At 39.5% G+C, this 9,788-nt stretch overlaps 1 protein-coding gene across 2 annotated transcripts in view; it reads right to left on the bottom strand.

Annotated features, from left to right (window-relative positions):
• Nucleotides 1-1,322: 1,322 nt before the first annotated feature.
• The window catches only part of PLCD4 (phospholipase C delta 4), a 51,477-nt gene continuing 43,011 nt past the window's right edge, over nt 1,323-9,788 (bottom strand). Inside the window, exons 15-17 of one of the 2 annotated variants that reach the window (XM_026665541.2) lie at nt 8,946-9,081; nt 5,977-6,126; nt 1,323-4,433 (exon numbers count right to left, since the gene is read on the bottom strand). In XM_026665541.2, coding sequence (XP_026521326.1) covers nt 4,330-4,433; nt 5,977-6,126; nt 8,946-9,081 — 390 coding nt within the window. In that variant the 3' untranslated portion in view covers nt 1,323-4,329. The remainder of the gene's footprint in view (nt 4,434-5,976; nt 6,127-8,945; nt 9,082-9,788) is intronic. The other variant, XM_087950392.1, reaches the window with a different exon arrangement.

Below are 9,788 nucleotides of genomic sequence, written 5' to 3'. Positions count from 1 at the left end.
ACCTGACGCATCCGGCCCGCGGACTGTGAGTTTGACACCCCTGTCCTAGAGGATTTATTGAGCCGCTGCTTTGCAGTACCTAGGTTAGCAATTGCCTACCAGGTTGCCTCCCGGTTTCCAGAGATTGTATCATCAAAATTAAGTGGCAAAGTAACTGAATGGTTACTTTGTAACTCAATGGTACAATGTTTCACTTGTGATTTTTCAAAATATCTTTCAAAGTGGCCTGATGGTTCTGTTTTTCAGACCCATTTTTATTTTAGTACATGTTTTAAGAGTGGGAACAGGGGAGAGCCTCGAGGTGGAGTCGCCATTCTACTCTTAAATTCTGAAAAAAAGCAGCCTGTAAAATGAAGAGTAAAATAGAGCAGCTTTCTTACTAGTAGTCTTACACGGTCAAGAAAATATGGTCTCATCCTTTCTGGTAATATCATTTCAGTCTTCTAGAAGGAAGCAGAGTTTTGTCCCCTGAGATATTTCCTGCCAGGTGTTTTAGACAAGCAAAGATTAAGTTATAAGCTGGGCTGGGAAACTTCCACATTAAGCCTTGTCTTCCAGGCTTGAAATGCCACATAATTCTTACATGTATCACACACCATAAAAGCTGTGTTTGTGGATGCGACAATTAAAATGTGCCAATTTTTGTGGATATTCAGATAAGCAAATAGGCTTGTGTGTTTCTATAAGACACGGAATCAACAAAATTCTGTTGTAGTATTTATTTCTTCTAGTAACATGCGAATAATTATTTTGGGGATAATAATTTCTTTGTCCCTTTTATATACAGCTCTCAATTTTTCTTCTTTATTCTGCCTGCAGTTCATCAGCCAAATAAACCAAAATTATACAATCAAAAGCAAGCATATAAAAGTAGCAAAACGGAAGAAGGAAATAATTGCACCTTCCCCATTAGAGTCTATAGTTCTTTCTTGTCCAGATTGATCCTGTTGCTTATATGTTTGTTTCCTTTTACTTTGATTTGCTTATACCTCCATGAATGTATCACATAACCTTGCATCTGTGCTAGGAAGTTCTGTTGCAACAAGATATAATCCTATGCAACCTGCCCAGGGACCAAGTATTACATCTTTGAGTGAATAAGCATAAGATTAGGCTATATGAGACTTTCTGCTCTACTTTAGAAAAGAATCATACAAAATAGATACCCTGCATGTCTCTACTTTCTGACACTTTTAACAGAAATTGCTTGCACTAAACATGTTCTTACTTTTAAAAGTAACTTGTGTGATTCAGTTTCAATTCTGATTTCAGAAACGAATCTCAGCATAATTAAACAGACTTTCAACCAGACTTTTTTTTAGAGGGTCCTTCACTAATGCTGAAGGATTGCCACATTTGGGGAAATAAGCCAAAAGCATAAGAAGGTGAGGTTGATAAATATTCTCTACCTTTTTACATTTCTTCCTGTATATCGCATGGCACCAAAATATCAGGAGCCACGGTGGTGAGTGCAGTACTGCAGGCCACTAACTGCCGGCTGCCTGCAATTTGGCAGATCAAATCCCACCAGGCTCAAGGTTGCCTCAGCCTTCCATCCTTCCGAGGTAGGTAAAATGAGGACCCGGATGGTTGGGGGCAATAGGTTGACTCTGTAAACAGCTTAGAGAGGGCTGTAAAATGGTACATAAGTGCTATTGCTATCTAAAGTGGGGAATAGGAAGCTTAGGTTGCAGAATCTATCTTGTTATGTTGATAGATTCCTAATGAAACTAATGTTAGGTTCAGAGGCTGGAGTTATGATCACTGTCACCGATCAAGACTACTTTCTTTTCTAATGCGCACACTAATAAATGTTGCAATAACATCTGCTCTGAAATTAAATAATAATAAAAATAATTAATAGTAATAGTAATAAAACCCTGTACTTTAAATATAATTTGAACCATTCTCTTAAGTAATATATTTATTTGGATAAACAATTTGTATAGATTCTTACAAAGGAAGCCATACTTGAGAGACAATGGAATTCAAGGGAGTTTTGCACACACTGCAGTTACATTAGATAACAAATTAAGCACAACCATGTCGAAAGCCAAGCATATTGAATGTTTAGGTGAGCTAGAGAGCAAAGCGTCGATGCGGCGTCCATAGCAGATGAGCAAGCTGTAACCAGGAAAAGTAGTTTTGAAATAGATTTTCAGGGCTATATTGGTCCTGATTAAAGTAGGTTCAACAGGTTCAAATGAAATTCTTAATGGCATGCTACTCAATCTAAAGACAACATGCAATTTCCCTCTTCGTTAGCTATCAATTTTGTTTTGTTAGATTCTGGAAGTGGCATTCCAGCTGCTAATCTCTATTTCCAACAAATACCCTACATGAGAGAAGCTGCCTCTCAATATAATGTAAAAAGCTGAAATAGTTGATGGCTGGTGAGCAACTTCAATGTACCAGGAAAGAGATTTCAATGTTTTGTAATGTTCCCAAATATTTTGTTCAAAGAAAAAAATTCTAGAGGAGTCATAGAAAAAATAAATCTATCCATAAACATCTTTTGCTAGAATTTCAGAAAACTATTCCAGATTTGATCCTAGCTCATTGGTTTCTTTTATAAAACTAATAGATTGCACCTGGCTTTCAAAAGTTTCCTGGTAACAAATGCTACTCCACTGATCTCAGAAAAGAAATAGATCTGAAATGGTAGTTCCCTGCTTGAGCAGGAGGTTAGACTAGAAGATCTCCAAGGTCCCTTCCAATTGTTATTCTGGTCCTATAACCTCTTGAAGGTTTGTCAAAAAAAATAATAATCAATGCAATATGTTCTTGTTACTTCTTGCCTGAAAGTGAAGTCACCCAAATTCATATATTTATAATGCTTGATGACATCCATTTAAACATGAATTGCTCCCATGTAGAAAATACAGATCACAGTGTTACACATGTCAGGTTCACATATAAGATTTTACCAAGGGCATCCTAACTCAAAACTCTCTCATGAATTGGAAGGGATCCAATGGGATCTTGACAAGCCCCTAATCATATATATGGGAGAGAGGGAGGGAGGGAAAGGGAGAGGGGGGGTGGGAGAGAGAGAGGGGGAGTTGTTGGCCGCTGGTTTTCGAAGGGCGCAAACGGTGATCACTTGATCATAGGATGCTGTGACCATCGTAAATGCTTAAATGCCTGAATCATGACCATGTAGATACTGCAAAAGCTGCCTTTTATAGAAACTAGTGTGTTGCAAGTCTCTTTCAGCTCTGTCATAACTTTGCATAGTTGCCAAAGAAGTGATTGATAAGCAAGGACTACCTGTCCAGCCAATCTCAGTAAAGATAGTGCTAGTCTTCCTATAGAGTTGATCTCATTCTCTGGTTTTGCTTAGCGAGGTTGAGATCAGTCTTGCAAATCTGTGTTGTACCTCTCCCCCTCCCTTTTCTTATAATCCTGTGATTAGGGAGCATCTGCTCCTGAATATTATCTTCTTTCCCCCAGCTTTTTTTGCCTGGCTAATGATTCTGTCGAGGTCATCTTCTTTCCTTTCTATACATCTCAGCCACATAATGTTTGGACAGGGGCTTTGTACTCTTTCTACAATGGAGTAGTCTTGTTTTTATAAAAAGCTTTCTTGCCATGTCGCCACTGAAGAAAAAGAGTTGTACCAAACAGGAGGATTAAAGACACTTCCTCCTGCTTCATGCCACATATCCCTCCCTATCTGACAGGTGGCTAATTCATTATTTTAAGCACCTTCCTTCCCTACCCAGTTCTGAACGATATAAGGGAGAGTGATTAGTGACTGTTTTTCCTACTGGGGCCTATAAGGGAAACCAGGCTGGAAAAAATATATCAATTATATTCTTAGACTTGGCCCACAATAGGATAAAGCTTTCATTAGCCTCCTTTTACTGTTGCAGCACCAGTCAGCAATAAAAGCAGCGCACTTTATGCCAGCATACATTTCTGCTGGATCTAGGCCTGGTGAATAGTACTTTAACAAAGCTCTTCTGGTAAGTCCACGATTATAGAAAACATTGTTAAAAGAATTTTGCTCTGTCAGGGTAGGCTGGATTCCTTTCAAGGTGGAGGTAGATTATAAGGTGAGACCTGAGCAAATCACAATCATAAAAATAAACAAACAGGCAAAATAATGCAATTGGTATTCTTTTTTTAAAAAAATAAATATACTAGTGGAAACAATGTTTGTGTCCAAATCCCATTCTGCATAGAAGTAAGAGATGGCTGGCAGATAGGGTGATTTTTGAAAAACAAAAACAAAATCTTAATTCTTGTCCCCTTCTTTCACCCTCATTCTCCAAACCAAAAGGGGCAGAGAAGGAAGAGTTGCATTGTGTGATGCAGAAATGCCATTTAATCGTTCTCAGTTGCCAACTCCCCTATCCGAATGTGGACAAACAGTGATGCTGGTGAGATCCCAGTGCCATCCTTCGAAAGAAGATGGATGTGACGGTATCCTGTACAGGAAAAGAAGGTGCAAAAAAAGGAGGGGCTTATTTTAAGCAGGACAAGGCCATTTTTTTTTCTGTCTTCTTCGTCTGTAGAAGAAGCTAACTAAGAGACCATAGGACACATTGGGGGAGTTCAGAGCTCTTCTAACAGCATATTTTGCAACACTTCCCACCTGCCAGCGCTGGACACTTGGGTTCATAAGACTAGCCCTGAATAGAATCCCATGTGTTGTTTCATTCAGAACTGCCTCCTCTCGTTGACCACCAGTTTGTTAAGTTCTCTCCCACTCTTGCTACCTCAGTCTTTAGATATAAGAAATAGCAGCAAAGCAAGATGCCGAAGTATTTGCATACATAGCTTGCAGTTTTACTTTAAACACTGGATTGTCCCTGGTAAATAGCCAGAGGGAAGTTCAGAAGGATGCTTATTGTTAGAAACATCCTTTTTTAGTTGTTGATTCCTGCCTGAACTGGACCACATTTTGAGCTTTGATCCTTCAGGTAGTTTTGAAACATTTTGTGTTCCTCCATCACCTTTATTTGACCCATGGTGACTCTGGCTATCACCATCTTCTTTTAAAGGCCCCATAATCCCTTGTTGGGTGCAGTCTGGGCAACTGAAGGGAGCTAGCACAGTGTTTTAATAGACGGATGCCCTTCCTGTCTCCAATGCGGAGTTTTGTTCAGCAGATATATTCTCAGTGTGCCCAGAGAAAGAACTATCTTCCTCTACCTAGGATTGAACTTACAACCTCCTGATAGTGAGGTGAGAGCTCCATGAGAGCTCGGCCACCACATCACTGGCTATACATGAACAATATTAGTTTCTTATTCACAAGACAAGACAATGTGATCTCTTTTTCTTCCACCACATTTTCTTGTTTGGCTGCTACAGTAACAGACATAGATAAAAATCCCATCTAAGCAATACTTGCAAAAATTAATCCAAATAACGAGGACAAAGTAGAGTGAGGGAACTTCTTAGGGTTGATCCATCCATGTCCATGTCTCTATATCTTTGTTTTTCTATATGGCAAGTTACTTTTAGACATTTTGTAGTAGAAAGTGAACTTGTGAAAAAATATGTTTGAACTAAAAATGAACTTAGTAAATTATTCTACACACATTTTGATGAAGGCTCATTATTGGTTTGTATAGCATATTGATACGCCAGTTGCTACCACATAAAGGATCGTAGAACTTTAAATTTGGAAGTATATGATATAGCTCATTGATGCCACCTGAAGAAAGATTCAAAGCACTTTTTTTTCTTTTTTTGCTAGAGCTGGGCTGAAAGGAAGACACCCCTTGGTAGGAGACCTAACAAATTCCCAGCAGTACAGATAAGATTCTGACAGGAGATTCAGCCAGATAGATCATAGCCTATTAAAATTAACTTTTACTGCAGCACTCTTGGAAAAGGAATATCTAATGTAGTTGCAAATTATTTCCCCAACCTATTTGTCATAAGGACCGTTATTATTTTTAGCCCCAAGACTTGGTGTGAGGTAACTTTACCTCTTGACTAGTGTAATAAGGAGTCCCATACCTGCTTTGACACTGGTGAGAGGTAGTGTATACTGCCCCACAAAGTCATTCCGAGATGCCTTGTCATAATCTTCCACCACAAAACGTAGAAGGGCCAGTTCTGGCACCCAAACGTAGAACCGAAAGGACTCACCCCATTGTGGGTTAAAACCTGTTTAAGAATTTCAAAATAAAGGGAAGATGCCATCACTAAATGGTATTTCAATGTCTCTTTTAACTTTCCCTTAGACCAGTGTTTCTCAATGTCAACAACTTTAAGAAATGTGGACTTCAGCTCTTAGAATCGGCAATTCCACATCTTAAAATTGCTGAGACTAATAGCAATAGCACTTAGGGTTATATACTGCTTTACAGTGCTTTTACAGCCCTCTCTAAGCGGTTTACGGAGTCAGCATATTACCCCCAACAATTTGGGTCCTCATTTTACCCACTTCAGATGGTTGGAAGGCTGAGTCAACCTTGAGCCTGGTGCGATTCAACTGCCAAATTGCAGGCAGTCAGCAGAAGTAGCCTGCAGTACTGCATTCTAACCACTGTGCCACCTCAGTGAGGACTTGCCTCTTCTATCCCCTCAAGAAAGCAGAACTCTTGAAACAGGCAGCATTTCAAAAGTTCAAAAGGAACTTTTTTGGGAGATAGTGATAGCAAGAGGAATAGGCAGGATCTGAAGTTAATCTGTTAGGTTAATCATTGTAGAAACCTCTGTCCAGTCTGAGACGAGCCAATCCACAGGTGTGAAGTTGTTGTGGGAACCTTGAGCTGAGAAGGTGATAAGAAGTTGTTCTCCGGTGCAGGTTGCTCATTCCCCTCAGAGCTGAGACCAAACAGAGAGCCCCAAGCCAATCCCTCCCTGCTCCCTAGCCCAGGAAGATACATCAAAGGAAAGGAAAGGCCAGATATTATAAAAACTCATAAAACATCACCAGGCCCTCTCCCCTCAGAATGGCAGCATCCCCATAGGGATATATGGGGACCTGACACTGATGGAGCTTCTCAGTCATCCAGGTCATAGTTGTCCCAAAGAAGCTTCTTGGATGAGAAGCAAAACGTTTCAAAGAAAAACAAGAAAGTCCAGTTGCCACTTGAAAAAAAACTTTTGGGACAGACTGTTTCAATCATCCCTAAAAATCCCACACAGCTCCCTTTTTCAGTACTGTTAATATGCTTTTTTAAATGGTTGTCTTCTATTTCCCTTCTTGCCTCACAACCTCCCATCATCTTAACATCCTAATCTTGAAGAGTGTTACTGTATTCTGAATGCTTGGGGGGAAATCCTTATGACTGGTAGTATGGAATCTGGTAAAGTGGCAGCGAAAAAAAATATTTTCTGGCAAAGTTCCTCTTTCTTTCCAAAATATTGTTTCGTGTTTCCAACACGAATACAAAAGAAAAAAATTGAAAATGTAATTGAAACTGGGTGGAATTAAGCAACTGAAATTATGAAGAAAAAGTTAGCCACAATGAGATTTCACTGAATTAAACATAGCAAATCAGCTGCATTCTGAGGTAAAATTAAATTCGGTTTTGGGATTTTTTAAACAATGATTCCTATACTTCACTGTCTTGTTGTATAGGAATGTTTAGCCAATATACTTTTGAGATGCTTTTCAAATAAACCTTCTAAAATCTAAATCTAATAACAAACTTTAAAATAAATATAGCCCTGTAAAACCGCATAAGCTATAACTGATTTAATTTATGTATTAAATGGATATAAATTGAATTGATATAAAACAGCACAAGAACAATATTTTCCACTTGTGAGAGGAAGGCTTTGCCACAACTAGTTTTTGTTCCACTTAATCCAGAGAGGTACATACATTGCAATAATACCCTGTGGCTTAAGAAGTTTGGCATACAGATACTCCTTGACTTGCAACAGTTCATTTAGTGACCCTTCAAAGTTACAACAGCACTGAAAAAAAGTGACTTATGACTGTTTTACAGACTTACACCTGTTGCAGCATTGCCATGGTATTGCCATCAAAATTCAGATGCTTGACTCACATTTATGACGATTGCAATACCCCCGGGAGCATTTGATCACTTTTTGTGATCAAAGTTAACAGAGAAGCCAGATTCGCTTAACAACCGTGTTTCTAACTTAAGAATTGCAGTGATTCACTTAACAACTGTGGCAAGAAAGGTCACAGAATGGGTCAAAACTCACTTAACAAATGTCTCGCTTAGCACCAGATATAATGACCTCAAGTGAGGTTGTAAGTCAAGGACTACCTATATTTAGATAATATTGTCTGTCTCCAGAGCTCTCTATTTATTTGGCCTGCCCTTGAATTTCTTGAGTACCATTACCCAGGTTTGAATCCTACAATGAATGAAATTCTGTGAGAATTTGATATAAGACAAGTTTAAGATGGCTAAAAGTTGAACTTTTGTGTATTATACTTGATCTTAGCCAAAAGGCTGAGAGGTGATGAAACTTGCATATTTATTCCAGTGGCAAGATTTATTTTATTCCATCTAGAAACCGAACTTCATTGGCACAGATTGAAGAATGGGCATATCACAGGTCCCACCTATGAAGAATTTCTATTTGACAGGACCCAGAAGGAGGGCCTTTCTGCCATAACACCTACCCTCTGGAACAACATTTCTCCTGAGGTTATATTGGTCCCAACCTTGTTGGTCTTTAGGAAGTCCCTGAAGATACAGCTATGTCATCAGGCCTGGGGGTCCCATGGAGATGGGAACTTGCAAGGTGGCTGTATTGTTTGTGAGCTTTACTATCTCATTTAACAAAAAAATTTCTGGTTGTTTTATCTGTTTTGATTTTTTAAATCAAATTTAATTTCTATGAGTTCATTTTTTGCTGTTTTAACTGGTAAACTGCCCAGAGCCACATTTATGAGGTGGGCAGCTATAGGAACTGAATGAAATGAAATAAAAATAAGGAAAATGTGTAAGATCTAAAGCCCAACTTCCTTCATCTTTACAGTAAGATTGGCTCACCATTGTTGTCAATATATTTGGTTTCCTGCTTGGCACTGTCAGAAGGGATCCCATGAATCTCCACTCGCACGAATGGATCCACAATGGAGCCTTCTTTGCTGTTGGGAATCTTGGGCAGCTGCTGCCCACTAATGATCTGAAAGAGAAAATCGCACAAGCATGAAACTCATGTCAAAGCTACAAGGCAGAAGCTGCAAAGTACCAACTGCTGAAACTTGCAACATGCTGCTCAACACAGAGACCAAGTCATCAGGAATCCTAGAATCCCCAAGGCTTCTTTTGCCCCCAGCTGCCAGTTGACCCTAGAAGTGCCATTTTTCCATTGGCACTGATGTTACTGAGCCAGCCTGTGCTGGTTAGACAGTATAAAGTTAGTGGGGAATTGGGAGCTGTCCCCGTAAGGGAATGCCTCATGGGAGATGTAGTTCATGTTATGTGGTCACATCTGTAATCCTGATTGGTCACTGAATTGACCCTTGGTGGGTTGGGGCAGTTTCCTTTATTCTTGCTTGGACCCCAGCATCGTGCTGGTGTCTTTCCCTTTGCTGCATCGTTATGGGATGAAGATAACCATATTTTCACAGTATGAGGACAACTATGCAAAGATTGGACATTAGATGAATCTCAACATAACTGTGAGTTATACCTTGACGATGCCTCCAATAAAGAAACTTTTTATGGAAGCCTTTGTAGAGTTTAACTAACCGTCTTTATATTCAGCCAGAAAGTTAAAGACAGAACATAGCCATTGCTTTGGAAAATGCTCTCAAAGGTCTCCAACCAGCGTTTCCTTAGAGTGCAGAAACTGGAGGGTCTGCTAGAGCAGCGGTGCCCAAGCTTTCT

Source organism: Notechis scutatus, chromosome 1, assembly GCF_049901735.1.
Source record: "Notechis scutatus isolate UNSWTSFEM ecotype Mainland chromosome 1, rNotScu1.2, whole genome shotgun sequence".
Taxonomy (NCBI): Eukaryota; Metazoa; Chordata; class Lepidosauria; order Squamata; family Elapidae; genus Notechis; species Notechis scutatus.
The sequence above is the reverse complement of the archived record's forward strand: the minus strand, read 5'-3'. Positions and strand labels throughout refer to the sequence as shown.